Raw genomic sequence first — 27,538 nt, 5'->3', positions numbered from 1 at the left:
AGCACCAGGCGCGGCCGCCCCCGAGGCGGCCCCGCGGCTCCACAACCGGCTCGGGGACGCCCGGCGGGGCGGGGCGGCGCGGACGGACCCCGGGAAATGTGCGCCCCGACACTCCGACGCGCGGGGCCCCGGGCCTCCGGGCCTCGCAGGGCGCGGGCACGTCCTGACCCGCGCGGGGCCGGGGCGACGCCCGTCCGCCCGCGTCCTCGGGAAGCCCCGCGGCCAGCACCGGCGCGGCACGGCCCGGCCCCCGCTTCCCTCGCGGGGCGCCCCGGGCTGTCCCGCTCGGCGGCCGCCGGCCACGCGCGACTCGCCCGCGAACGCCTCGCAGACGGGCCGGGCCCCCAGCACCGGGGGCGGCCCCGCGCCCGCACTCACCGGCTCGACGTCACGCCGCTTCCGGGCCCGCCGAGGGCCACTTCCGGGGACCCTCGCCCCCCCCGTGCGCCTGCGCACCGACTTCCCCGTGCGCCTGCGCGCCCGCGCCTCCGGAAGCGGACCTCCGTCTCTCGCGGCGAGGTGTGCGCGCGCAGGCGCCGCGCGTCCCCGGGGCCCGAGCCCCTCGGGCTGTGGCGGCCCCGCCCACCGCCCCGGGGCCACGACCTCGCCCGCCGCCCTCAGAGCGCGCGCCTCCCCGCGCCCGCGCAGGCCGTGACGTCCCCTCCACGCCCGCCCCGCCCGGCCGTGACGTCGCCGCCCCGCGCCCCCGGCGTGACGTCGCCGCCTCGCCGCGGCCGCGCGCGGAGCCCGGGGCGGGCCCAGGAGCGAACACGCGGCTGAGAAGAAGCGGTTTATTGGCCGGACCCCCGCGCTCGCGGCGCCGCCGGCCCCGAACACACGAACACCAGACCGGGCAGCGGCGGGAAATGTACAGACTGGCGCGGCGCTCCGCAGCGGACGGCCACGGCGCGCGGGCTCGGCGCGCGTCGCGCGGCGGCAGGGGGACCCGCCAGGCCCCCGGGCCCCGCGCAGCGCCCGGCCCCGCGCGCCGGAGCCCTGAGGAGCCGCCGGCCCCGGGCTCCGCAGGCGGCCACCGTGGAAGCCGGCCGGGACACCCCCGCGGGCCGGCAGCGGGTTCCCGCTCCCGGGAGGCCCCGGCGGGGTGTCAGCCCTTCTCCGAGGAGGCGCCCGGGCTCGCGGACCGCCCCTCCCGGCCGACGGGGCCTCCCGGCCGGCGTCCCAGCGTCTGGCAGGGTTGAATGAGACGCGCCGCGCGGGGGCCACGCGCCGCCTCGGCTGACAGCGTCGCGAGCAGACGCGGGGGCGGGCGGGGGCTCTTTACAAAGTAACACGCGAGTTCCTCGTCTCCCTAGAGAGACAAGGAACGCTTGCTTGGAGATCCGAACAAGTAGGTTCCTGGAAGAAATAATATAAAATAAATAACTTGCCAGCCGATAGGAAAATTTGGCCTCAGGATTCTAAGTTGTAGAATCGGGGATATTAAATATCCAAACCCCAGAAGTGACTGTCACATAAAGAAGGTCCGCGGTGAAAGCAATGCCCCAGACGCGCTCCCTCAGGGGCACCTCTCCTGGGAGGCTGGCCGCGCCTCCGGCGCGTCATGTCTTGTGAAATGGTCACGATCCCTCTTGTACAAAAACATATATACCTTTTGGGAAAAACAGAACTGGCGAGAGACACAGCTAAGGAGCAAGCTCTGGAAGGGACCGTCCCAGGCCTTTCCATCCAAAGGACGCTCACACATCATTTTCTGTGTGTGACAGACAGGACCCAGCCCCTACGGAGGCACTGTCGTCCAGGGGCTGCAGTGTCCAGCTGCTGCAGAGCCAGTGACAAGACACGCTCACAGCCCACATTCCAACGGAGAGGGTCAGACCCCAGGCCTGCTTGTGTGACGTGGACTATGGCATCTTGTAGACAGGCCCCAGCACTGGACACAGGCTACTCTGATGACAAAAGGACCCTACAGCTAGCTAGAAACATCGAGAAGGGGGGACACATGAGACCGCCTCTCCATTGCATGGACATACAATACTATACACAGCACCAAGTGTGTCACGCGCCCCACGGCTTCTCGCCACCCCTGCGAGCAGTGCCATGCTCCCCTGCAGGCACTGCACTGGGCGGGCAGCCAGCGGGCGCAGTCCATCACAACTGCCGCCGGCCGCGTCCCCAGTGGACATGCTGCCACAGGCTCCAAGCGGGGCACCAACCCTCACTGCTGGTAGTTCCCGTACTGGCCCTGGAAGACAGAAAGACACAGAGTGACTGGCCGGGGCTGCACGTGGGGCCAGCTCCCTTGCAGCCTCAGCCCTGGCCCAGATCCCCTGGGCCTGGTGGGCTTTTTTCACGCTGCACCCACGGCGGGGGGGCCCCTAGCTCCTCAGAGTCCCCGCTAAGAGGCCTCGCTTTCTCCACACCCGATCTCCCCACAGTCCCCTAAACACTGTGGCCACCCAGGCCGGCACCCTTGGGGCCACCCCACCCGCCCACCCCATATCCAGCAAACCCTGAGGGTGGAGCCTCTCAAGTGCCTACCTGGCTGCCTCTCTCCTCCCATGGCCTCCTGTATTACAGCCAGAGCCCCACACTGGCCTGTGCCCCTCCCCCCCGCCCTCTCCAGGGCCCTGGTCCTGCCCAGCAAGGGCAAACCCTTGCCTTGCAGCCAGGCCCCACCCCCACGCTTTTCCCCTCTTGCCCCCAGACTGTCTGGCTGGCTGTGAAGGTGCAACTGGCATCCATGGTCCCCGTGGTGCCACGTGCTGGGCACCGAGAACCCTGCGCGGGAACCACTGGGCACAGCTGCAGGGGTGCGAGTGGGCCCGGGCTGCGCCTGCCCCGGTGTGAGTGTGGAAGCCCATGGCTGCCTGACTGGCTCTCTGACCGTGGGGCTGCTGCGGGGCTGCTGGGGTGTGGGGCTGTCTGGAGCGCTTGCCTGCTCGTAGCCGTAGGGCCGCTGCTGCTGGGCGGACGGGCCCGTCTGGGATGCCCGGTAGCTCCCGTACTGCTGGCCTTGTCCCTGCTGGTAGCTGGAGTACTGTGAGGGGGCTCCCTGGGCCGGGCCTGGAACAACGCGAGCCATGAGCCTCTGCAGGGGCCCGGCCCCCAACTCCAGCGCCCGGAGCACCAGCCTAAGCCATGATGCCAGCGCCTGAGGCCTCCCTGGGGGCCCTAGAACCAGCTGCTGCCTAACACAGGCCCTGACTAGTCCTGCTGCGAGGTGGCAGCTGCAGCTTCCTCGCTGGACCACCACCACCACCACCTGCGGGCTCGTGCCCTAGCCCCAGGGCGCACCCTCAGGACCAGATCTGGGCCGGCTGGTGGGCTTTCCCGAAGGCTTTGGAGTGAAGCAGCAAGGTGGGGTCTGGGGAAGCGGAGCTGGCCTGCAGCAAGACCTGCGCAGGCTTGTGTGTGAGCGTACCCAGGGAATGAACACCCCACGAGGGGAGCCTGTGCCTGTGGCTTTTCTGGAAACCTGCACACACGCCAAGGACAGTGAGCTGAGCCCCCTGCTGGGTGGGGTGGGGCGCACAGGGACGCTCCCCTCTTACTGCTCCCTTCTTACCGTAGCCTTGCTGCTGCCCCGGGTAGCTCTGCTGGTTGGGGTACTGCTGCTGGTACCCTGCCTGCTGCTGCGCCGTGCCCTGCTGGTACCCTGCCTGCTGTTGGCTGTACTGCGAGTTCCCTGCAGAGCGAAGCAGACACAGGCTCGCTTTCCCGCATGGCGTAAGAGGTGGGGGCGCGGGAGTCCCCAGACCACGGCTACCGCCTCCTTTTTCACAACTCACACCCAGTTACACTTTTCCTTACTACCTTACAAAAACACAGACAGACACAACGAAGGAGTTAAAACCAGGCAACAAGGCCAGTGTGGCGCGTTGGGCTTCACCCCCTCGGTGCCCGAGCTCTGTCAGGGCCGCGGGTGGGCGAGCGCAGGGTGGCCCCTGGAGCCCCACCCAAAGACGGTCCTCCTAGGGAGGGGGCTCCTCGGGCGGCTGCGGGGGGTGCGGGGACCAGGGAGGCAGGAGGGGGTGGCGGATGGCACCTCTGCAGCCCCAGGAGCTGGTGTGGCCTGGGCCCCGGCGCTGGACCCGCCCCAGAGCTGGGAGAGACCCGCGGTGGGGGCGCCCGGCCGCCCCCGCCCCCGGAGACGGGGGTGCCGGGCCCGGGTGGGCCACGGCTCGGCTCGGGTGTGCGGGAAAGAGCGACGTGGGAGGACGCGCGGGCACGGCAAGCGCAGCCCGAGGCCGGGCGGGGTCGCGCGCGGAGAGCCCCACGGCCCGGGGCCCACGCCCGGCGCGCCGCCCGGTCGCCGAGCCTCTCCGCGCGCGGGCGGGGGGGGGGGGGCGCGGCTCGGGCCGCAGGGCTCCTCTCAGCGCGTCCCTGGAGGGTCGCGCCCCGCCCCGCCCTCGCCTCCCCGCCCTCGCCTCCCCCCCCCGCCTCCCCCCCCACCCCTCGCTCCCGGCCCCGCCCCAACACCGTCCCGCTGCGGCCCCCCCCCCCCCCCCCCCCCGCCCCAACACCGCCCCCCGAGGCCCCGCCCCGGCCGGGCTCCCGGACCAGGCCCCCACGCTGAGCCCGGGGCTGACGGGGCTGACGGGGCTGACCGCGGCTGACGGGGCTGACCGGGGCTGACCAGGGCGGACGGGGCGGACGGGGCTGGACGGGGCTGACGGGGCTGCGGGCTCCAACGGGCGCGCAGGGCGGCTCCGCCCTCAGCAGAGGAGGGGGGCGGGCGCCGCGGGCCGTCCCCGGAGACATGGGTGCGGCCGGCCCTGGCCGCGCCCTTGGAGGGGCTCAAATGGCAAATTTCGTTCTGGGTTTTTACCAAACTTTGCTAAAAGCCACGGAAAAGCCGCATTTAGGAGCCGCCTGTGTAGCCTCTGGCGCCGGCTGCGGCCCCGCTGCAGACCAGGGGGCCCCGGGGCCCTGCGTGCGGGGGTGTCCTCCAGGCACAGGCCCATCCCCGAGCGGGGCGCGCCCGGGGGTCCCAGCCCATGGCCGCACCCGCCCCTGGCGCCCACCCCAGCAGCCTGCCGAGGAGCGCCCCGCGGCAAAGGCACACCCCGCCGGGCCAGCCCTGACCCCGCAGGAACCGCCTCTGGGTCGGGGGCTCTGGGCTCCGCCTGGCCTCCTGCCGAGGGGGCTGGACCCCACGCGGGCCTGTCCCCCCATCCCGCACAGGCCCTGTCCCGTTTCACACGCAGGCAGGACAGGCCAGGGCGCAGCCTGCCCTTGCCGGGTGTGGGGTGCTGTGGCCCCAAGCGCGGCCCCCAGCCCTTACCGCCCTCGTAGTAGTGCTGCGTGGACTCCTCGAAGGACCGGTCATAGCTCTGCTCCGTGTAGGACGGCTGCTGGTAGGCGTACTCACCGTGCCCTGCGCAGGCGGCAGCGGCATCAGTGGCCAGCTATGGGCACAGCACCACCCCGGCCTGCTCCGAGGCCCTCTGGGCCATGACCCTCCCAGGCCGTCAGCAGCATGTGGCGGGGTGCACTGGGCTCACCCATCCCCAACTGGTCACCCAGGTCTGGCCCTGGCTCAGGCCAGTGCCCCACCTGGGGTCCTCCCCAGCCCCCAGCCCAGCCATCCTTCTGGACCAGTCCAAATGGCCCCTCCGCAAACCCTGGGACACAGACGCCTTGAGAAGGAAGTCACTGCAGAAGGGAGCACTGGGCGGGGAAGGGCCGGCAAGGCCTGACCCCTCCTCACCCCGCTGCCCGTGGCAGGCGTGGCGGGCCTCACCGTCAGGGTAGTACTGCTGGCTCATGGGCTCCGAGGTGGCCTGGCTGTGGCCGTACTGCTCGCCGCTGTAGTACTCCTCCTGGCCCAGGTACTGCTGGGATGAGCCTGCGGGCGGACGGCAGCGTCACCGGGCCCTACTGCCCACAGAGGGCACCCCTAGAGGGCTTGTCCCCAGCCCCCCGGCCGTGCCCTCCCCCTGGGGCCGGGGGGCTTTCTGCTGAGAGCACCCCCCACCCCGGACCTCAAACTTACAGTCCAGGCCCTGCCGCCACCCCCACAGCGGACGGGAGCTCGTCCCCACAGGGCCCCCGGAAGGGCGCAGTCCTGAAAGCATGCGGCCAGTCCTGAGTACCTTGCTGTGAGGGCCGGTAGGGCGCCAGGGGCCGCTGCCCCATCATGCCGCCGCCCTGCCCACTCGGGGCCATCATGGCGATGGACGACTGGCCCTGGTAGTGCTGGCCGCCGCCCTGCGCCGAGCTGTAGTGCGCCGAGGCTGCCTGCTGGTGCATCATGGACACTGGCGACATGACAGAGCCGGGTGACCCCGAGACGCTCCCGGCGCTGACCGCCACCCCTGCCTGCTCCAGGCCCCGCGCCCCTCGAGGCGCACCTCCACCCCAGGCCGACTGTCTGCCGCACCCAGGAAACGCCAGCCTGTGCCGCCAGCCCCACCTTCCCAGCCCCGGCCCGCACGGCGGCCCCAGAAGCCTGCAGCCTCGCGCCCACTCCGGCCCTCGGGCCCCGGGGTGCCCACTGCCTGTCCAGCATGTCACCCCTGCCCGGACCCCGAGCGCAGAGCCGTCCAGCAGAACAGGATGTGGGCCCATCAAGAAAGCAAAAAGAAACAGGTGGAATCTATTTTAAGAATGTATTTTATTTGACTCAATATATCCAAAATGTGACCATTTTCAGGAGGTAACGAATGTTAGGAAAGGGCAGGACCCCCACATCCTCTTTCTCTGCACTGCGCCTCTGCGGTCCGCTGTGTCTGACTCGGGCATCTCGCTGAGGCCCAGCACTTCCCCAGCTCAGGCCCCGGCCGGCCCTTCACCCCTTCCACTTCACCCTGCAGGGCGCACGCTGCCCCCCGCTTGGAACCTTCCCTGAGGCTGACACAGGGCACATCCCAGCCCCCCAAAGCTGGACACTGCCCGGCCCAGGGGCAGAGCCAGACAGCGCCCCAGCCCGCCCACACCACGGTGAGGAGAAGGGCAGCCCGGGGGCAGGCGGGGCGGTACCTGGGTTGGACTGCATGTTGATGTTGGCCCGAGACACGTAGTTGCCGATAGTGCCCTGGCCCTGCAGGGGCACGCTCTGCGAGGCGGGGCCCGAGTGGCTGTAGCCTGGCCCCGAGCCGTGGCTGCTGCCTGACATGCTCATGGAGGTGGTGGGCAGCGTGCTCTGTGCCGTCTGCTGCAGAGACACGTGGTTGGGCCCTGTGGAGGGCGGGTGGGTGTCACGCGCGGGCTGGGGCCTGAGACCATCCAGGACCACCTGTGGCAGGGGCAGGCCTGGCTGCGCTGCGGAGACCGGCTCCGACAGCGGCGTGGGGAGAGAGCCACCCAGCACTGACCCACCCAGCGCTGACCCGCCCAGGACGGCCATTCCAGGAGGCCAGTAACAGCTCCCGACTCAAAGAAATCCGGTTAGAAGGTCCAGTTCTGACTTCCAGCGGCCACACCTGCCCACATCAGAACACGAAGGCTCTGGAAGACGGGCGTTAGCCTGTGTGCCACCGGCCGTGTGTGCGCTTGGGCTGGCCCAGCCGGGACTGCCGCGGCGGGGACACCACAGCCAAGCCCCAGCCCCGAGTCCCGAGCCCACCCCGACCCCGGCGCTCAGGCCACTCACCATTGCCGATCTGGCCCTGCATGAGGGAGGACGGGGGCAGGCCTGTGCCGATGGCGTCGCTGAGGCTGCCCTGGGCGTGCAGGCCCTGGCCGGAGCCGCTCTGCGACAGCGCTCCAGGGCCCAGGGCCATGTTCTGAGTTGGCGGCTGCGACAAACAGGAAGGTTACGGGATGGCTAACTCACCCACCCAGCGGCCGCCGGGGGCCTGGTGATCCCAGGCTGCACCACCTCTCGTGGCAGATGCCCAGTCAACCGCTGCTACCACGAGTGCGGGGTGGACACACAGGGGCCTGGTGGGCACACACAGCTCCCAGAAGGTAGGTTCGCGCCAAGCTTGTCAACGCGCCTGGGGGTTCAAAGTCGGGTCCCCTCTCCCTTCCCCAGGCCACCAGGCTGTAGCCACCATCCCGCTCTATTGTCCCTGTGGACGACCCTGGACCCACCCTGCACCAGGGTCTTTGCACCAGTGCCCACACCGGTGCATGGGCATTCCCAAGGTGCCCCTGTGCGATGCCCTTCTCTGCTCTCCTCTATCCCCTAGAGACAGGCGAACAGGGGCCACTGCACTCAGCTCCCAGACCTGACCAGCCAGCAGCTGCCCAGGGGCAGACGCCAAGAACGACTAGTGCCCAGACCTGCAGCCCACGCAGGGCCCACGCTGGTGCAGCAGGCACGTCCTGGCACGCGTGGTGCCGCCTTTGAGGGAGGGGCAGCGGGGACACTTATGTCCTGGAGCTGGTCAGCAGGGCCAGCCCCACGTGAGGCCGTCCTTGCCTGTTCACCCACCAGGAGGCCTGAGCAGCCCCAGGGCACCCTGCCCTGGCGGCAGTAACTGGGGGTTACATTTGAAAAAGTCAAACAGAAAATAATACGTCACGCTGATGTCTGTGGCATCCAGGAGAGACGTGTCTGCTCAGGCAGGCACACTGCAGAGCCCCGCCACCCTACACCCTCAGGCCCGCTGCCCACACCCTCCAGGTTGGGTCCTTCAGGTCATCTGCCCGCTAAGGAAGCAGATGCTGCAGCCTTACCGGGCCCCGTCCTGCCCCCCTCCCCCTGGCAGGAGCCCAGCTCCCGGCCACCTGCTGCCACAACTGGCCTAACTCCACGGGACACCCCCCAGCCCCCGTGGGCACTCACGGCGGGAAGCAGGGACTGCATGTTCTGGTTGGAGTCTGCGATCGTGGCCAGGTAGACCAGGTTCCGGTGCAGTATCTGCTGGTACCTGCGGGCGAGAAGCACAGCAAGGTGTGGGCCCCGGCTGCTCCGCGCAGAAGGCTCGCCCGGGCGCCAGCCCGCCTGCTCTGAATCGGTGCTGCCGTCTGCCACAGAAGGACCAAACGTACCCTCAGCGCGTGAGACCTTCAGCAGAAAGCAGCTTTCGTAGCATAGCGAGCGGCGGGGAGAAGAAACGGGGCAGTTCCCAAGTGAAACACCCGAAGTCGCCCCCCCCCACCCCCATGGGCAAACGCCCAGCCAAGCAGGGCCGCTGAGCCAGAAAGCTTGTGCCTCCACCGCCCCCGCTAAGGCACCCCCTGGAGAGGAGCACCTCGGGACCCGGACACACCCGGCCTCCCCCACCCTCGTCCCCGGTGCAAGTCCCCGGTGAGGCGCCCCCGCCCTTCCTAGCCCCTTGCTGCTCAGCCCCCGTCCTCAGGTGGGACAGAGAACCTGGCCTCCTTTCCCTGGGGGTCACACTGTTACAGCCCCTGGGGACGCGGCCCCAGCCAGGCCACTGGCCAGGACAGGTAGGGACACTCACTGGGCGCACTCAGCCGTCTTGCCCTTGCTCTGGTAGTCCAGGATGCACTGGATCAGGTGGTGGTTCTCGTCCAGCATCTGAGCAACAGCAGACAAGATACGTGAGACGCGCAAGATACTCGGTGTCGCGTGTCCCCACGTGGAACGACAGAACCACTGCTCGGTGCAGCCTCAGCACCTCCCGCGCTGAGCCCCTTCTGTGCTGGGCCAGCCCCACCAGCCTGACCACCGCAGGCCCACCTCCCAGGGCCCTTGGCCACGAGGCAGGCATCCACCCACAGGGGGCAGAAGATGCCAGGACCCGGAGCCCCCCAAGTCAAAGTAACCTGGGGGCCTCCCCGGTGGCGCAAAGGTTAAGACGCAACCTATGAAGCTGTCCGCAGCCTCTGCAGCGTGAGTTCGATCCCTAGCCAGGATGCTACCCACATGGCGCAGCAGACCTCTGTCTCCCCGCCACTCCCCTCAGCAGTGTATCTCAGTACATCTGCCTGTTCTGCTCCCCGCTCTGTCTCTGGGGAATCCTCTCACCCCCTGTACCTCTGGCCTGTACCCCGGTTCTTGTACACATAAATAAATATATCTTTAAAAAAAAAAAAAAGCGACCTGGGCAGGCACGGGGGAGCAGCTCGTGTCCTGCAGGCCACAGAGCCCTGAGAGCCGCTCTGCAGGACGAGGGGGGCCGAGGGGGGCCGGGAGGGCAGCGCAGGGGCCAAACAGCGCCCTCTGCCCCGCGGAGGCAAACCCAGAGGCCGCCCCACACGGAGGCCGGGAGGACACAGTTTCGTTTGCTTTTTCCATTTTTTTTTTTGACTTATAAAGAACTTAAACTTGAAAATTACAGTGAACGCCACGGCTCTTAGGGACCTGGGGACGTAAAAGCAGTTACTGTCGATTAAAAAAGTCGTCAGAACAGCCAAGCCCAGAGAGTCCTTGGACGCCAGAGATCCCGAGGCCGAGGCCAGGCTGAGCAGCCGACGGACCCCCAGGCACCAGGCCCGGACCCCCACGGAGGCGCTTTCTCGGAGCCGAGGGAGGGGTGTCTGGGCGGCGAGTGGGCTCTAGGAGGGGGACCTGTCCTCTGCGGCAGATGGGGGGCCAGAGGAGCATGAGCCTGCTCCCCAGAGGGGAGACACCCCCATCCTGAGAGCCCCTGGGTGGGACCACACTCCCAGGAGCTGTGGGGATGCAGGTCAAACCCCACGACCCTTTCCAGGCAGGGCCCGACCCCAGGACCTTTATCAGAGACGGCACCCGCAAGGGGCGGCCTGCTCCCGGGGGTGCTTCAGAGCAGAGGGGGCCCGCCTGAGGGAGAGCCCCGAGCCAGAGGACCCCACCCGAGCTGGGGGTGGCGTCCTGCAGGACAGGAGCCTGGGAGACCGGCCTCCCGCTGCCGCAAGCCCCTCTCCCCCACGGCCGCAACCTGTCCCCTGGCCAGCTGCAGGCGGGCCGGGCGGGCTGCGGGGTGAGAGTGAGACTCCTCCCGACGCCGCCTGAGCCAGCACCGTGCCCTTGTGCCCAACATGCTGGTGTCAGGCGGGCTTCGGGGTTGGGGCCAGCTGAGTCCGTGAGGCCCAGGTGGGCATGTGGGCTGACAGCGGGGGAGACCGCAGCCCCCACGCGAGAACTTGGGGCACGGCAGCCGCTGCACCTCAGCCTCCATGTCCAGCCCGCCGACGGGCAGCAGGCCACCCCGGGCACAGGGCGGGCCGGCCCGCTGGGACAGGGAGGGCGGGTGCTGTGTGCAGGTGACCCTGAGACCCGCCCTCTGCGGTCAGAGGTCACGCGGGCAGGTGCAGATTTTTATTCCCCTTGAGCGTCGCCAGCGTCCTGGAACACGCGCGAAAAATCACACGCGGTTGGAATCGCTTCAAAGGGATGCTAAGGGAGCCCGGCCCGGCCTGACCTCGGCGCTGACCTTCTCTCACGGCAGGTGAGCGGCAAAGGCGGCACTGGGGCAGCAGTGAGGGGCCTGGCGCGAGGCCCCAGGGGCCCCAGGAGAGCTGAGGGGGGCGCGGTGGGGGGGCCGCACCTGCGCAGGTGTGAGGGCAGAGCCGCTGGGCCCGCGCCACCGCACAGGCGCCTCCACCCGCTGCTCGAGGCAGCACTGGCTGCCTGGTCCCCGCACTGGGCTCTCCCCGCTGGGCTCGGGCCCCAGGGACAGCCCCACGCACACGCGCCCGTCCAGCCGCCGTCCCTGTGCTGAGGCCCAGCCCGAGGCGGGCGGGAGATGTCGGACGTGGACGCTCAGGGGCTTGCACGGCCCGGCCCTCGCCAAGGGGGCGCGTCAGACGCAGGTGAGGGGCAGGGCCCGCTGCAAGGCGGACGGGAAGGGGCTCTCAGGGCCCCGCCGGCTGTTCTCTCCACAGAGGCCTGCTGCTTTCTGACCAGCGGGGGCCACTGGCGGGGGGCGGCCCCTGGGCAGAGAGGCCCCTCCCGCCTCCCACCTGCGACCTCAGAGGCTGTGGGAGCACCCTGCCAGCGGCTGGGGCGGGGGCGCCGGTGTCCCGGCCGCAGAGCGCTGCTGTGCGTGAGGCCGCAGAACTCCACGAGAGCCGCGGCGGAGGCCCACGGAGGCGGATGCGCGCGGGGGCAGGCGCAGGGCACCCCGAGCCCTGCTACCCGCCCCCCACCCCAGAGGATGAGCCTGGGCAGGGTCTCAACCCCAAAGTGCACCCACAGGTGGCCTGGGGAGGAGCGGGCTGCTGCGCGCCCCTGCACGGGGCCCCGCGAACAAGCAAAGCGGGGGGGCATGCCAGCACACAGTGCCAGCCCGCCGGGGCTTCAGGTTGGCTCCCGCCGCTCCCCCCAGAGGCTGGGCCCAGGGCCGTGCTGGTCACCTCGCAGCTCTGGCCACAGCGGCGGGCAGCGGCCCTGCCCTCTCCCACGACCCTGGGCTGACCCTGATCCTGACCCGTGGCGCCCCCACCCCCCGCACCAAGCGCATCCGAGGCTGGAGAACAGACCGCTGCACCCCGGCCTGCAGCACCAGACCCGGGAAGCAGCTGGAAGGCCAGGCTCAGGGTCCCTGGCCTACGTGCAGGCACCCCAGCCGGGAGCCACCCCCACCCCGCCCCCAGAGGCCAGGACGCCAGTGTGAAAGGCGGGGGCCGGAACCCAAGAGGGCGCCGGTGGGTGCCCCGTAGTGAATGTCCTGTACGGGCGGCACCGACAGCCCCTGCTTTGGAGAGCCCAGCGGGAGGCCGGGGCCAGGCCACACTGAACAGAGGGAACGGGCTGGCCGCGCCTTCCAGCCTGCCCCCGTCCCGCACAGCCAGGACCTCTGGGGTGACCGAAACACTGTCCTCCTCCACCCCGGGGTCCCCGGCAGCCCACGGCCCGCGGTCCTCCCAGAGCGCAGCGCCAGTGGCGGCCCAGTCTCCCGAGAGCACGGTCACCCCCGAATGCCGGCCCCGCCCGGCCCGCGTGGGGGTCTGGGGCGGGGCCTCTGTGAGCACAGTCACGGGGCTCCACGGCCCCCACCTGTGACGGGGGGGGGGGGACTGCGGCCCCGAGCAGCACTTGAGGGCGCGGGACCCCGCGGAGAGCACCCAGCGCCTGCAGCCCCGGCCCGCCAACACCCGGACGGCCGCGCGAGCCCAGGAGTGCCGAGGAGACGCAGGCGGCCCCGGGAGGCGGTGGCGGCGCAGGGTCTGGCCAGTGGCTCCCAAGGGCTCCGGGGCACGACCCCCACACCCCAGGGCCCACTCCCGACCACGGCGCCTCCCAGGCACATGAGTCTGGCTGCCGCAGCCCTTCCCGCCTGCGGGTCTCCTCGCCCCGACCTGTGCAGGGCTCAGACACCCCGGGCACCGGTGGGCCTCCCGGGCGACGGGGGCGCCGCTGCCCGGGCAGGGCAGGAGTCCCGGCCTCACCGGCCCTGTGGGCCCGAGCCGCCCCTGCCCAACAGCCGGCAAACGCAGCCCCCGAACAGGCCGAGGCTGCCGTCGCCGCGCCCCCGCCTCGCTGCACGGTGAGGGGACCGCGGGGCTCAGGGCGGGGCCCCTCAGGAAAAGAGCAGCCCGTGGGGTGCAGGGACCCACCCGCGTGCCCCCAGCCCGGGCATCGGCGGGCCTCCTGGCCGGGGGCCGCCGCCGTCTTGAGGAGGAACAATGGGCGGCGCGCGGCCCCGCTCCGAGGCCGAGGCAGCGGCATCTCCGGGAAGCCCGAGGGCTGGCGTCCCCAGCAGGGAGGCGCGGGGGAGCTGGTCCCCGAGCTGTCAGACGGGGCCGCCCCAAGGGCGCCAGGGAGCATCCCGCGGGCCCGGCCCGAAGGCACCGTCGGCTGGGCCGCCCAGCGCGCTGGGCTCAGAGGCTGGGGGTTGGGGCTTGGGGTCGGGGCCCAGGGACCAGGGTCTGGAGGCCGGGGACTATTGCTCGGGGCTCGGGCCGGGGGCACGGCGCCGGGACTTGGGGCAGGGGCTCGGGGGCTGGGGGCCCGGGCTCGGGGCGCAGAACCGGGGTCTGGGAGCCGGGGCTGGGGTTCGGGGCTGGGGCTGGGAGCCGGGGTCGGGGCCCGGGCTCGGAGCCAGAGTCGGGGCTGGGGCTCGGGGTCGGGGCTCGGGCCGGGGCTGGGGTAAGGGGCCCGGAGCCGGGGTCGGGGCTCGGCGCCGGGGCTGGGGTTCTGGGCTGGGGCTCGGAGCCGGAGTCGGGGCTGGGGTTCGGGGCCGGGGCTGGGAGCCGGGGTCGGGGCCTGGGCTGGGGTAAGGGGCCCGGAGCCGGGGCTGGGGTTCGGGGCTGGGGCTCGGGGCTGGGGCCCGGAGCCGGGGCTGGGGTTCGGGGCTGGGGCTCGGAGCCGGGGTCGGGGCTGGGGCTCGGGGTCGGGGCTCGGGGCCGGGACTGGGGTTCGGGGCTGGGGCTCGGAGCCGGGGCTGGGGTTCGGGGCTCGGAGCCGGGGTCGGGGCTGGGGCTCGGGGCCGGGACCCTGCAGGCGGGGCGCGGCGCCCGGAGCCCCCGCGGCGTCTGCGGGCGGCGGGTGCGCGCGCGCCGCGGCCCCGGGCTGGCCCGGCCCGGCCCGGCCCGGCCCGGCCCGGCCCGCGACGCCGCCCGGGAGCCCGCGGGGCACGGCCGCCCGCCCCCTCACAAAGCCGGCGCGGGCCGGGCCGGGCCGGGCCCCGCTTTGTTCGCCGCGCGCCCACCTTCTGGATGGTCTGCTGCGTGACCTCGCCCTTGCCCCGCGGCCGGGCGGACGCGAAGGCCACCGACATGGTCGCGCGCGGCTCGGCCCGGCTCAGCGGGGCTCGCTCTCCGGCCCCGCGCGGCGGCCCGGGCGGCTCATTCTCCGCAGGCGCGGGGGCAGGGCGGGGGCGCGGGGGGCGCCGGGCCGTGGGCTCGCCCGCCCCGCCGCCGCCGCGCCGCCCCCGGGCCCGCCGCGCCCCCCCGCGCGCCGCCCGCCCCCGCGCCGCGCCCCGCGCGCCGCCCCCCGGCGGCCGCCCCGCGCCCGCGCGCCCGCGCCGCGCCGCCCCGCCGCGCCCCCCCCGCGCCCGCCGGTGGTTCGGCCCGGCCCGGCCCCGCCCCGCGCGCCCGCCCCGCCCCGCCCGACGCCGCGACGCCGCGACGCCGCCCGACGCCGCCGCGCAGGGGGGCGCGACCTCGGCGGGCGTCGGGGGCGCGCGCGCGGGCGTCGGGGGCGCGCGCGGCGTGAGTGTGCGCTTCGGCGGCGGCGGCGGGACTCGGCCGGGCGCGCCTCCGCCGCGATGAGCTACGACCGCGCCATCACCGTCTTCTCGCCCGACGGCCACCTCTTCCAGGTGGAGTACGCGCAGGAGGCCGTGAAGAAGGGCTCCACCGCGGTGAGCGCGCCGGCCCGGGCCCCGAGGCCGCGGGGTGCGGGGAGGCCCCGGGGTGGGGGCGCGCGGAGGCCGCGGGGTGCGGGGAGGCCCCGGGGTTGGGGGCGCGGGGAGGCCCCGGGGTTGGGGGCGCGGGGAGGCCCCGGGGTGGGGGCGCGGGGAGGCCCCGGGGTGGGGGGCGCGGGGAGGCCCCGGGGTGCGGGGAGGCCCCGGGGTTGGGGGCGCGGGGAGGCCCCGGGGTGGGGGCGCGGGGAGGCCCCGGGGTGGGGGGCGCGGGGAGGCCCCGGGGTTGGGGGCGCGGGGAGGCCCCGGGGTGGGGGCGCGGGGAGGCCCCGGGGTGGGGGCGCGCGGAGGCCGCGGGGTGCGGGCGCGCGGGGAGCGGGCCGGGAAGTAGGCCCGGGCCGGGGCGCGCGGGGTTCGCCCAGAGGGCGGCGCTTCCTGGGGCCGGGCCCGCCGGGGACCGGGCGGCGCCCTGCGGGGAGCTGCGCGCGGCCTTTGTCCCGCCGGCCGTGGGGTGAGCGCGCCGCCGGGCTGCGGGCGCGCCGGGGCGGGCGCCCGGGGGGGACAGCCGGCCATCTTGCGCGCCGCCCGGGCCGCGGGGTGGGGCGCGCGGCGGAGGCGCAGGGGCGGGCAGGCGGCCGGCCGGCCCCTCGCGCCCCGCACGTGCTCCTCGAGGAAGGGCGTGCGTGACCCCGGGCCGCGCCCACCTGGGGGATCCCCCCCGAGGGGAAGCAGTGAGCGGGGGGGCGGGGGGGCCCGGTGCTCCCTCTGGTCTGACTGCCTGGCGCGGACCCTGATGGCCTCTCCTGGACGCCGGGTCATGGCGCGCACCGCGTCCCCTTGCTGGCCAGACCCCAGGGCGGCCGGGCAGGGAGCAGCAGCGGCGCCCGGGGGCTGCTCATGGTCTGAGTCTGTTTGAAGTGAAAGCCCAGAGCAAAGAAGAAGGTCCCTGCCCCCCAGTCCTCCCTCTGCTGCCGCCATGCCTTACCTGCCTAACCCGCCAGGAAAGCATCCCGAGGCTTTGAAACTCCCCAAGGGGCTCCCTGAGATCAGCATTGCTGCAGCTAGCGCGCCCCGGGTCTGGCTCCAGGCCTGTGGACAAGCTTCGCGGCTCTGCTTGGGGCCGGAGGAGGCAGGAACCAGGCTCAGCGTCCCACAGCCGGGCTGGGGACAGCCCCAGGGCAGACGAGCGTCCCCAGGGCAGACGACGAGCGTCCCCAGGGCAGACGAGCGCCACTCCCGGGCAGGAGGGGCTCTATTTGGATCTACCGTTTCTGTCCTGCTCTTGGGGGCCAGGGGTGGGGGTGTTGGAGTTCAGGACGCACGGGGGCAGCCAGCCGGCGGGGGGCCTCTCTTCCAGACCTGGCCCATGGCCCTTTATACAAACATGCCAGCTGCTGCGCTGGGAGCCGCGCCGTGTGGGCCCGGGCAGGCATCCAGGCACTCTGCTGCGGGGATAGCCCCTGGGAGCAGGGTGCCCACCTGCACAGGGCCTGACCACAGGCTCTTGGTTTAAGGTGGGCGTGCGGGGAAGAGACATCGTCGTCCTTGGGGTGGAGAAGAAGTCGGTGGCCAAGCTACAGGATGAGCGGACGGTGCGCAAGATCTGTGCCCTGGACGACAACGTCTGCATGGCCTTTGCGGGTGAGTGGGCACCACCGGCCCTGGGGCCACGCCTAGAGGGCGGGGCCTGTTGTGCCTCTGGTGCCAGTCGCTGCAGAAGAGCCACGTCCCCCCAAGGTGCAGGTGCTCAGTCCCAGCAGCCCCGGGGCTCCCCTCTCATGACTTGGAATGGCCTCAGTGTGGGTCTGGGCCGGTGGTGGGCGCCCAGGACACTGGCCTGTGGGCCTAGTGCACCAAGCTGGGGCCCGGGCGAGGTTCTCTTTGCCACATTGCAGGCCTCACTGCTGATGCCAGGATCGTCATCAACCGAGCCCGGGTGGAGTGCCAGAGCCACCGGCTGACTGTGGAGGACCCGGTCACCGTGGAGTACATCACCCGCTACATCGCCAGCCTGAAGCAGGTAGGTGGCACTGCATGGGCACAAGCAGTGTCCATTATGGGGGCACGTCCTTGCTTGGTGGCTAGGCCTGTGCACATTCCCTTCCTGCAGGGTAGTGACTGCTTCTCTCTTGTCCAAGTGGCTGGTCAGCCGCACAGCCAGAGCTGCTGTCCTGTCCAGGTGGGCATGGGCCGGCCGTCTTGGGCCGGGAGTGGCTGTGGCTGCCGTGTACCGGCGCTTGGCATCCGACAGGACACGGCCTGGCCGGAGGAGGGTTGAGAGCATTGGTTACTTTACCCTTTGAATAGCCGCTGACCTGGCAGCGGGCTTGGTGCCTCAGTGGCCCCGCCAGCGCACGACCTCTGGGGTTGGCTCCCGCCACTGGCTAATGCATGCCCCTTCTTGCCAGCGCTACACGCAGAGCAACGGGCGCCGGCCGTTTGGCATCTCTGCCCTCATCGTAGGCTTCGACTTCGATGGCACCCCCCGCCTCTATCAGACTGATCCCTCGGGCACCTACCACGCCTGGAAGGTGAGTCCCAGCAAAACGGGCTCTGGGGCTGGGGCAGGGAGCTGGGCGCGGGCGGGGGAAGTGTGGCGTCTCCAGGTGCCCCTCAGGAAGGGTCTGCCCACCACCACAGGCCCCAGTGCGGCCTGCGCCACGCTCATACTTCTCTTTCAGGCCAATGCCATCGGCAGGGGCGCCAAGTCGGTGCGGGAGTTTCTTGAGAAGAATTACACTGACGAGGCCATCGAAACGGACGATCTGACCGTGAAACTGGTCATCAAGGCCCTCCTGGAAGTAAGCTCGCGGCAGGGAAGAGCATGAGATTGTGGAGTCGCCCCTGCCGGCTGCTGGGCTGGGCAGAGCGGGCGGCGAGGACGGGTCGGCAGGGCCCAGCACGGGGTTACCCAGAGCGGGCGGGGCCAGTGGGGCCGGCTTGGCCAAACCTCACTGGCATAGGGGTGGCCGCGTCGCCCTGCCAGATCGCCCTGCTCCAGAGGCGGGAGTGTCCAGCGCTCTTCTCCCACTCCCAGGTGGTCCAGTCAGGAGGCAAGAACATCGAGCTGGCTGTGATGCGGCGGGATCAGCCGCTCAAGGTGATGGGCAGCGTCCTGAGTGGTGGGCAGTGCGGCGCCCCGACTGGGGACTGCCGAGCCCGGGCAGCTGACACTGGGGGAGCGGTGACTGTGGGCTGGGCTCACTGTAAATGTTTCAATTGGTAGATTTTGAATCCTGAAGAGATTGAGAAGTATGTTGCTGAAATTGAAAAAGAAAAAGAAGAAAATGAAAAGAAAAAACAAAAGAAAGCCTCGTGAGCGGAGGTCTTCGGCTGTGGCTCTGAACGCTCATCGCGAGCGACGTTCCCGTCCCACCCGGACGCCTGTCACGGTTGCACGTCCCGCAATAAACGCCCGTCTTTTGTAACCGTCCTGAGAGCACAGCACCTTCTTGGGGGCCCACTGGGGCTGCGCACGCCTCTCCCCACCGCAGCACTCAGCGGCAGCCAGCACTGGCGCGGCGCCTCCAGAGGTGCAGGCAGGCCCGGAAGGGCACGCCTCGCCGCGGTGCTGGGCCTCCGAGGCCCCTCACACGTGGGCTAACGCCCGTTTCTTCTTGAACCCCAGGTATTAGCCGTCAGGACACAGCACGAGTCACTTTCACGGCAAGGCTGGCGCGAAGCTCCATGCGGCAGCTGCCGTGCTCAGGGCTGGTCTCGTGCTTGGTTTCGGGTTTACCTGCCCGATGCGTCTGGCAGGCGCCCCCACCCCTTGGGTCTGCAGGTCCATGTAGCCAAAGCGCACTCAGGACTCGAAAATGGAACACGGTGTCTAGAAACGGGCAGAAGACAGATGCTTCCCCCAAGGGGACATACAGGTGGCCCACAGCACCCCACAAGACGTCTGCCTCTGCCACAGACATGCGGAGCTGCTGGGCACCACCTCCCCGAGAACAGCTGTCAGCTGAGCAACAGGTGGCGCTCAGGCAGTTGGCGTGGAGTGTCCTCGAACAGCTCCAGTTCTCCTGGGCACTTACCCCAAGATACAGGAGCCCCACAAGGTCGACGCCCCGCCACCCCACCTTCCCTGCGCCTGCCACTGCCTGTGGGTGGCCCTGAGGTCAGTTTGAAGCGAGCAGCAAAACCAAAGGGAGGCTGGGGTCAGCCACAGGTGTGTGGACGTGGCCCTGGGCTCTAGCAGTCCCCCCCCCCCCCCCAGGCTGGCTGGCTGGCGAGGTGCACCTGAAGCTTCCTTTCCTAGGAAGGGGACAGGAGTCCAGTGCTGCCCAAGCATAGCTACCGCCTGGCCAGCTCCAGGCAGCAGCACTTTCAGCTACGCTCCGAGGCTGCCCCTGGACAGAGAAGGGCAGTGTTGCTCCTTTGCCCACAGGCTCTGCTGCTGGCAGAGGCCTGGTGCCACCTGGCTTTGCTCCAGGCTTACATGGGCACTTCACTGTTCAAGGCAGCAGCCCGCACACTTGTCAAGCTCAGTATAAGGGTCAAATTTTAACAAAGCGTCGTGACTGCCAGTCCCACCGGTGGAGAACCAGCACCGTGGCCACCTGTGGCCGGGGTGGTTTCCTCGTGGGCCAGCAATGATAGTTGCCCAAAAAGGCTCACACCCTAAAGCTCTGACGGCGCTGAGGTCTGTCCGGGAGGTCGGTGTGGAGACAGGTTGGAGCCGCAGGCCAGGTCTGAGAAGCAGCACTGTGGACCACACGGGCTCAGCCCTCAGATGGTTTTCAAAGGCCCCTGACCATGGGGCCCGGCCAGGTCACGGCCTCCCACACGCTCCCAGACTGGAGTGCAGAGTGCACGCGTCACTCCAGAGCAGCAAAGAAAGAAGCCGTAAAGGTTTGTGCATGTTTATTTATAATTACAATTTACACCACTCCCATGGCGTAGCCCACGACTACATTCTAAGCCTTAGCTATAATGACCTACAAAAATAAACCGAAGCTTTTACAACAACTTAATAGAAGGAAAATTTCTACCGATACGGAAAGAACGTGGTGACGGGGTGCCGACGCCCACCCGCCCCGCGGGCGCATGCTCCCCCAGAGACCCGGCCCGCCTACATGCAGCCAGTTTATGTCCCGCCCCCCCACCCACTTGTAAAACAAACACAAAACCTATTTACAGTTGAGAAAAATATGCTCAGTCAACTGACCTCGCGAAAGACGACTGGCTTAATCCACGTGCACGCGCCTCTGCGCGGTGCCTGCCCCGGCCAGTGTTGCCCTCGTCGGGGCTGGGGGGACTGTGCCCGGGGCTTGGACCCGGGCTGCCCTCCCGTAGAAGTCAGGCTCAGAGCCACCCCCCGGGAGCGACCGGCTGGGCCCGTCAGGGCGGGCTGGGCGCTCAACAACATGATCCACGGTGCCCTGCCCCCCCCCCCCCCCGACACGCCCCCCCGCCCCCGGTGGGCTCAGGCCACAGCACCGGGCCCAGCGGGCAGCAGGGATGCACTTGGCGTCACGGCTGCCAAATGAGATCTACTTCACTTTAAAAATCAAAGCGTTCAAAAAGTCACAAAGTAAGAGCCAATCTTTAGCTCTGGAAAACGTTTCCGCAAAATATCAAAACCTTACAACCAGGTTGTGCGTAACTAGAAAGGAAAGATGGGCCGAGACACCTCCAAGAGGCCGCCCGTGCACACCCAGCCACGCGGCTCTGGCAGGCCAGTCCGTGGAGCTCGGTGACGTCCCAGCTAAGCCGCAGCACAAGAGCCCTCCCGGCTGGGAGACGAGGACCTGCCCCTCCAGGGCGGGACCCAGGCGCCCACGGCCCAGGTGCACGTCCAAGCCGCTTCTGCAGGGGCCTGCGGAGAGAACAGGGTGCCGCGTGAGGGCGCTGGGGCGGGGAGTGGTACCGCAACACGAACCACCCACAGCCTGTTAACACGCAGACTCCGCTGGGGCCCGAGAGGCAGCCAAGGCCCCGCTGGCAGCGCAGACAGCCCAGCCCCCTGCAGCGAGAACCGGCGGCCACGCTCCTTGCTGCAGGACAAGCCGCGCCAACGCCGCCCACCAGCGGACACGGGAGCCCCACTCACCTCACACCCGGCCGGTCCCCGCTCTGTGGGAAGTCGGGTTGCGACGAGTGGCACCGTTGCCCCTGCCGCCTCGAAATCCACCCCGGAAACTACGGCCACGGAGAAACCTTCCCGATACCCCAAAGGTCTCCGTGTTGAGCTTCCTCTCTTCAGCCCATGTGGTCCGCCTGGAACTAAATCACAGCATCACACGGTGGCCTGAGTCGGGCCCTGGCCTCCCTGGGAGGACAGGACAAAGGCCAGGGGACAAAGGCCAGGGCTAGGCTGCCACTGCCCCCCAAGAGTCCAGCCAGCGCAGCCCCACAACCCACCCTCGGGCCTGTCACCAAGGCAGGCGCAGCTCCGGCTGCAACTCAGGAGCACGCACGGCTCACTGGGCCGGGCAGCCCAGGCAGAGACCCGGAGCACAGAGCCCTGCGGACACACGTAGCTGCTGGGTGAGGGGGTGCGGGTCAGGCCGAGCGAGTGCCCAACAGTGGTGGCGGGGAAATAGTACCACCTGCATGTGCTGCCCACGCCCGCCGGGACGAGTCAGTGCCTGGACCTGTGGGCCCCTCGGGCGACCCGGCGCTCAAGGCAGCCGCCTCCTTAAACAGCCCAAGTGGCCCGTGGCCGCAGCCCACACCAGGGACTCAGCATCTCCCCGTTACTCAGCTCCACCTTCAGAGCCCGCGCACAGCCCCGCCCTCCTCCAAGTCCCCAAGCAGGGCACCCAGCTTCCCCGTCTGCCCACCCTCATCCAGACACACTCGGCAGCTGGAGACCCCCCACAGTGCCCCTTGGCTCAGAGCAGTCATCACCCCAACCCCCGGCCCTGCTCCCACACCCCAGGCTCCTCCTCCCCGCACTCGAACTCTGTGAGAACAAGCTGCCTCTCAACGGCCTGTCCCGTGGCCCACAGTCCCGCCTCGCCAGCCACCCCCGAGCCAGGACACGGCGTGGGAGCAATGCCTCCCGGCCCACGTCCTGCCGCGGGCTCGGGGCTCTGGCCACGTGGCTGGTACGTGGGGCGTAGACCACAGGCACCAAGGGTCAGCTCCGAGCCCACTGGCTTGGTGACTACCGAGTGTGCTCAAGGGCAATACCTGAGCACCCACCAGGTGCTGAGCCCCCAGCAGCTAGGTGGAGGCCAGGACAGGGCGCTCTGACCAGCTGCCGCAGGGAGCAAAGGCCGGCGGCCCAGCAGGGTCAGCCAAGAGGCAGGAAGGGGCTAAAGCGAGAGGCCAGAACTGAAAACCGACAGCCGTGTGGCAGGTCGCAGCGGCCAGGCCAGCCTGAAGCACCGGGGCACCCCCGGGACGGCGGCCCCCGGGGCAAGGTGGCGGCAGCACCCCGTGCGGAGGGCCCAGGGGCCGGGCCCAGCCTACCTGGTCTTGAGCTCGGAGGAGATGTTGTCGAAGAAGGACTTGGACTTGTCGTAGTAGCAGCTGGGCCCCACGCGGCCGTCCTCGGCGGGGCCCTCGTCGCTCGGCGCCACCACCGCGGCGTCCTTCTCGTCCCCCTTGTCCGCCCTGTCGTCTGCATGGGGAGCGTGCTGCGTTGGGGGCGGCCCTCCCGGGACCCCGCACGCCCCCCGCGCCTCCTGAGCCCTGCTGCCCGCCCCCGGCTGGAGCCCCCAGGGAGGCCGGGCCCCACCTCTGACAGTGAGCTTCTTCTTGAACTCCCGGTCCAGCTCCTCTCGGTTAAACTGGGCGTTGGCGCTCTCAAAGTCGAAATCGCCCTCAAACTTGATGGTGTTCTCCTTGACGCTCGAGGGGCGGTTCTGCCCTCGGGAGCGGTTTCTGGTCCGCCTGTTCCCTGCGAGGAGACAGCCCGCGTGAGCCCACGCACGGGGCGCGAGGGCAGCCACGTCGGGCGGGGGCATCACCTGATCGCCTGCGCTGCGGCCGGCGGTTCTCGTCGTTCACCTGGCCTTGTGTCTGCGCCGCCGCCGGCTGCACTGCGTCTAGGGTGCAAGGGACAGTGAGGCCGGCGCCGGCAGCCTGGCCCTGGCGGGAGGCTCCAACCAGACCATGGGACACGGACGTACCGATGGTGGCCTTGCTGTTTGGCTGGGCCGGGCGGGCGCTGAGCTGGGTGCCCGCAGCGCCCTTGCCTGGAAACTGCTTCTTGGTGCTCAGGTTGTCGACAGAGCCCGTCTGCACAGCCTGCTCCACCATGGGGCTCTTGCCGCCCGGGACAGAGGGAAAGCCAGCTCCTGGCGGGGTGGGTGGCGCATTTAAAGACAGAGGAGGCGGCCGCCCGCACCCCGCCCATGCCCCCCACATGCACGCCCGACCATGGCCATCCCTCTCCTGGTCGGAACCACAGAGAGCAGAGGAAGGCAACACTCCCCACCGGCCACACCCCATGTTGGCCCGCAACAGGCCAGCAACACTCGCAGGAGGTTGGGTCAGGAACCACGGCCAAAGGGCAGCATCCACTGGTGTGCGGGGGCTGCTTAAGTGCCAGCCCCAGGGGCACAGTGGTCCTGTGCTATCGGGGAATTCACCACCTGAGGTGTTTCGTTCTGGCCTACGCAGGACAAGTCCTGCCCAGCCTGGGGTCTTCTAAATTAAGCGCTCAAACAATTTCCCTTTTGCTTAAGACACAAGCGGCTACGGATGACGAGAGCGAGCTGACTTCAAAGAACGTGCTGCCCAAGAGCCTCCCGACAGTAGAGGCCCATCGTGGAGAGCTGAAGGTTCGAGGCTGCCCCGCCTGAGTTGGGGAGAATGCTGGACACCTGCTGGGGGGCCCTACTGGGGGACCCCAGAGGCAGCAGCAGGGGCTGGGCTAGCGCCTCAGGCCTGTCCTGTTCCAGATCTAGCGCTGACACCCAGGCCCCGGGGAGGTGCACGGAGATCTGCGACACACGAGCCCTGGCCCTTCGTGAGGGAGCGCAGCACAGACGGAGATGACAGCCTGTCTTCCCCTCACACAGACGAACTTGGAGATGCAGAGAGAGCTCAGGGGAGCAGAGCCAGAGCTCACAGGGCCCAAGGAAGGCCTGGCAGGCTGCGCGCGAGGGCCTTGAGGCCACGCCTTGTCCAGAGCCACCTTCTCTGACCCGTCCTCTCAGTCAGCACAGCACCCGAGTGCCGTCTCCCGAGTGCTTCCTGCTTACGCTAACTGGATGGGGCCCAGAGTGCTGGCCCTGCAATCACCTTGACCCGGAGGCGCACCCCAGGCTTTGTACTGCATGCGCCCGGCCAAGGCAGGCAACCCGCCCAGCAAGAGCAAGCACGATGCCACCTCCAGCCGCGGGCACGTGACCTCTGGTCCTGGTGAGAACAGGGGATTCGGCAAAGGCCAAGAAGCCCCACAGGTGCCGCTACTCCGCGGCAGGTAGGGGCCGTGGCAGGAGGTGCAAGCCAGTTCTAGCCAGCGGCAGCCTGCCCACGTGCGCTCTGCGCAGGCCTCACCCAGTGTGAAAGGGCCTTCGCTTTTTTAAAAGGGTCCGTTCTCCTATTTCAAGGTTCTGGACGCTAGCCACAGAGCCACCCTGCCCGCAGAGCAGTGCTTGCGTCACTCAGGGAGGCCTCTGCATCACACCCGGCAGTCTCCAGCCGATCTGGAGCCAGCAGCCCGAGGGAATGCCCTCACTGACGTGTCAGAGGAGACCCTAGACCCAGGACAGCACATGGCACTGGTTCTTCCTAAGCTTTCCCCGGAAACCGGAGGCTGATGGGCCGCACAGCCTCAGCCAGCGCTCTGCTCCGCCTGTCACTCGGACTGTGGTCTACCCCTGGCTCAGAGGGCCGGCAAGACCGCATGCAGCTCCCCACTGCTGTTACCCTTGACAGTGAGCGGGCGTGGCTCTGAGGACACGTCAAGCTCTGAAACAGGCTGTGGAGATGGAGAAGAACTAGGGCTGGAAGCTGCGGCTGAGGCTGGAGGGCTTACCAACTTCTCTAAAAGAAGATAAAGGAGAAAGAGCAAAACAGAGTGCACATGTAAGTCACGCGGTGCCGATCCTCGCCCCGCTTGGGAAGGGCCAAGCATCTCTCCCCAGACACTTGTCCCGCCAACTTGTCTGGAGACAGTGTGCCAGGTTGAGCGGCGCCGTCACTGGGGTGAGCCGCCGAGACGGCAGGGCCTGGGAGGAGGGCCGCGGACGCCGCCTCGGGCTGCTCACACAGCGCACGCAGGAGCATGCGCGGGTCGCCTGCCAGCGCCAGCGTTCACCTGGCAAAACCATCCAGGCCAAGCTGAGCAGACGCTGTCCCTGCACGCAGGCTGCAGAGGCCCACCCGGCTGCATCCCGGGAGGCTCGCTGCTGATGGCAGGACATGAGCCGCAGCCGTGGGCCCTCCCCAGCCCCTCTGCAGACTTGGGCGTGTACTGGCGCAGGCCCAGGCCGCCCCCCTCCAGGCAGACGCGCTGCTGCCTCCACCCAGCGCGCCGGCACGTGCAGGCTGCCCTGACTCAGCTCACCTGCTCTTTCCTCTGGACCGGGTGGTGCCTCGAGTGGCGTGGAGCACACCGCGCAGAGGGATGAGAACACCGCCCTGCCATCGGGCCTGGAGCCCCGGCATGGGAGCTCGTGGCAGGTGCGTGAGAAACAGGCTACTCACCCAGGCCCAGGGACGCGGCATACTGCTGGCTGAGCAGGGAGCTGGCGGCCAGCTGGCTGTAGGACGGCATCCCTCTGAAGGGGCTGTAAGGCACGTGGGGCTGGAAGGAGGCGGCCGACGCAGAGCCTAGGGAAGACTGAGCGGCGAGACACACAATGAGCGCAGCGCGGGCCCACGGAGACCGGCTCCCAGGACGTGCCAGGGCACTTGGAGGCCTGTCCACTTTCACCCCTGCCCCCTCCAGGGACTTCTGGCTGCTGGCCACCAGGGCGCAGCCTCTGCTACGAGAGCAGGCATGCCCTTCTCCGCTCGGTCCTGCCGCTTACCTGCCCCTGACCGCATGCTTTGGGGTACTCTCCTCCTCCCCTCCAGCTGGTCCCTCGTTTGTGGGTATCCCCAAGACCTGGCTCTGGTGTGGTCCTTTCCTGAGCTCCTTGGGAAACCTACCCAGCTTCCTAAACGCCTGGTCTGGGGCCTCTCAGCGCACCCCTCAGCCTGTCTCTCATGCTCCCACCTCCCAGGGAGAACGCAGACCGGGCGCCCCTCCAGAGAGAGCCCCAGAGCAACCTCCGGGGCTGGAGCTGCCCATTGGGACCACACAGCGGGCGTCCTCCCGGAGCGGACACCTGCGGGAACGCTGCCGCCCACCCGCCGCGGCCAGAGCACCAGGTGCTCCCCGCGCCGCCACGCGCTGATGTGCCGCAGGCGGGACGCCCCGGAGAGCGAGAGCGCCAGGCCCCGCGGGGAGCGCGTCCCCAGGAGCGCCCGGGCGCGGCCGCCTTGCCTGGACGATGGCGGGGTCCTGCGGGAGCGCGTGCTGCGCCCGCGGCGGCTCGCACACGGTGATGTCCTTGATGTCGCTGCCGCGGAAGATGATGTACTCGTAGATCTCCTCGCGCGGCGGCGCGGGCCGCTCCGTGGGCCGGTCCTCGGTGCCGAAGGAGCGCACTGGGGCGAGGGGGCGCGTCAGGCCGGCCGCGGGCCCCGCCTCCCGCCGCTCGCGCCCCCCAGCCCGGCGCCCCGCCTGCGCCGCCCCCCGGGGCGAGGACAAAGGGCCGGGGCAGGGCCGCCCCGCAGCCGCCCCGGCGCCCGGGGCCCCCCGCGGCCCCCGCGGCCTGGACGCCGGCCCGAGGCCCAGGGCGCCGCCGGCGGGGGCCGGGGGGATGCGGGCGCGGGGGCGGGGGGGTGCGGGGGGGGCGGGGGGCGGGGCGGTTGGGCCTACCCTTGGCGAGCGCCACGGTGGAGTTGTCGGTGTCGATGGTGTAGAGGACGCCCTCGTAGCGGATCTGCGCCTTGGAGATGAGGCTGATCTTGCTGCCCAGGTACGGGGTCCCCGAGGAGCCGCTCATGGCGGCGGCGCCGCCGGGCCCGGCCCCGCCTCGCCGCCCGCCCGCGCGCCCGCGCCCGCCCGCCCGCGCCCGCCGCCGCCGCCCGCCGCCCGCGGAGCGCGCCGAGGCCTGCGGGACCGGCCTGCGAGGAGCGCGGGGAGGAGGGGCCGCCGCGGCACATCCGGGGCTCGCGCCGCCCCCGCACGCCCGCCGCCCATTGGCCGCCGCGCCGGCGCCCTTTAAAGATGGCCGCGCCGCCCGCCGGGGGCGGGGCCGAGCCGCGCGCCTGCGCAGCGCGCGCCGCCGCCCGCCCGGCCCGGCGTCCCCGGCTCCCCGCCCCCGCCCGGCTCCCGGCGGCCCCCGCGCGGGCGGGGCGCGCGACACCGCGGGGGCGGGGCGCGGCGGGGCGCGCGGGCGCCGTCGGGGGCGCCCGGCCCGGCCCGGCCCGGCCCCGGCCTCAGCCTCCGCTCTGCTGGGGCGGCCCCTGCCCCCCTG

The 27,538-nt window shown here is 70.2% G+C and overlaps 3 protein-coding genes across 4 annotated transcripts; 1 reads left to right on the top strand and 2 right to left on the bottom strand.

The window, feature by feature from the left end:
- Positions 1-1,201: 1,201 nt before the first annotated feature.
- On the bottom strand, positions 1,202-14,585 carry SS18L1 (SS18L1 subunit of BAF chromatin remodeling complex). Its single transcript, XM_037501126.2, has 11 exons — positions 14,451-14,585; positions 9,318-9,394; positions 8,696-8,780; positions 7,556-7,700; positions 6,943-7,140; positions 6,057-6,221; positions 5,705-5,809; positions 5,246-5,338; positions 3,527-3,646; positions 2,897-3,024; positions 1,202-2,203 (listed from the first exon to the last, which is right to left on the bottom strand). Exons 1-11 carry the CDS (start codon positions 14,517-14,519, stop codon positions 2,177-2,179), a joined length of 1,212 nt encoding a protein of 403 aa, XP_037357023.1. The 5' UTR covers positions 14,520-14,585; the 3' UTR covers positions 1,202-2,176.
- A 334-nt stretch (positions 14,586-14,919) lies between these two features.
- PSMA7 (proteasome 20S subunit alpha 7) lies at positions 14,920-18,471 on the top strand. Its single transcript, XM_037501076.2, has 7 exons — positions 14,920-15,104; positions 16,619-16,745; positions 17,000-17,124; positions 17,513-17,635; positions 17,786-17,905; positions 18,142-18,204; positions 18,331-18,471. The coding sequence occupies exons 1-7, from the start codon at positions 15,009-15,011 to the stop codon at positions 18,421-18,423; spliced, it is 747 nt and encodes a 248-aa protein (XP_037356973.1). The 5' UTR covers positions 14,920-15,008; the 3' UTR covers positions 18,424-18,471.
- A 2,039-nt stretch (positions 18,472-20,510) lies between these two features.
- LSM14B (LSM family member 14B) lies at positions 20,511-27,088 on the bottom strand. 2 transcript variants are annotated; one of them, XM_037501057.2, is made up of 10 exons: positions 26,938-27,088; positions 26,500-26,663; positions 25,716-25,851; positions 24,936-25,052; positions 23,189-23,356; positions 23,027-23,104; positions 22,795-22,956; positions 22,527-22,677; positions 21,160-21,332; positions 20,511-20,925 (listed from the first exon to the last, which is right to left on the bottom strand). In XM_037501057.2, exons 1-9 carry the CDS (start codon positions 27,062-27,064, stop codon positions 21,161-21,163), a joined length of 1,275 nt encoding a protein of 424 aa, XP_037356954.1. In that variant the 5' UTR covers positions 27,065-27,088; the 3' UTR covers positions 20,511-20,925; position 21,160. The 2 variants fall into 2 exon arrangements, with proteins under 2 accessions (XP_037356954.1, XP_037356962.1); XM_037501065.2 differs by lacking the exon at positions 24,936-25,052.
- Positions 27,089-27,538: the final 450 nt, after the last annotated feature.

This window comes from Talpa occidentalis, unplaced genomic scaffold (assembly GCF_014898055.3).
Source record: "Talpa occidentalis isolate TD23 unplaced genomic scaffold, MPIMG_talOcc4v2.1 talOcc4.10, whole genome shotgun sequence".
Classification (NCBI taxonomy): domain Eukaryota; kingdom Metazoa; phylum Chordata; class Mammalia; order Eulipotyphla; family Talpidae; genus Talpa; species Talpa occidentalis.
This window is presented reverse-complemented; position numbering and strand designations above follow the sequence as displayed.

Coding starts and splice junctions, on each gene's coding strand:
- SS18L1 (XM_037501126.2), bottom strand. CDS start 14,519: ATGTCGGTGGCCTTCGCGTCCGCCCGGCCGCGGGGCAAGGGCGAGGTC. Junction 7,701..8,695: donor TGCAGTCCCTGCTTCCCGCC/GTGAGTGCCCAC, acceptor TGTTTGTCGCAG/CCGCCAACTCAGAACATGGC. Junction 7,141..7,555: donor GCAGGGCCAGATCGGCAATG/GTGAGTGGCCTG, acceptor CGCCCTCCACAG/GGCCCAACCACGTGTCTCTG.
- PSMA7 (XM_037501076.2), top strand. CDS start 15,009: ATGAGCTACGACCGCGCCATCACCGTCTTCTCGCCCGACGGCCACCTC. Junction 15,105..16,618: donor TGAAGAAGGGCTCCACCGCG/GTGAGCGCGCCG, acceptor TCTTGGTTTAAG/GTGGGCGTGCGGGGAAGAGA. Junction 17,125..17,512: donor ACATCGCCAGCCTGAAGCAG/GTAGGTGGCACT, acceptor CCTTCTTGCCAG/CGCTACACGCAGAGCAACGG.
- LSM14B (XM_037501057.2), bottom strand. CDS start 27,064: ATGAGCGGCTCCTCGGGGACCCCGTACCTGGGCAGCAAGATCAGCCTC. Junction 23,105..23,188: donor AAACAGCAAGGCCACCATCG/GTACGTCCGTGT, acceptor CTTGCACCCTAG/ACGCAGTGCAGCCGGCGGCG. Junction 22,957..23,026: donor GCCGCAGCGCAGGCGATCAG/GTGATGCCCCCG, acceptor GTCTCCTCGCAG/GGAACAGGCGGACCAGAAAC.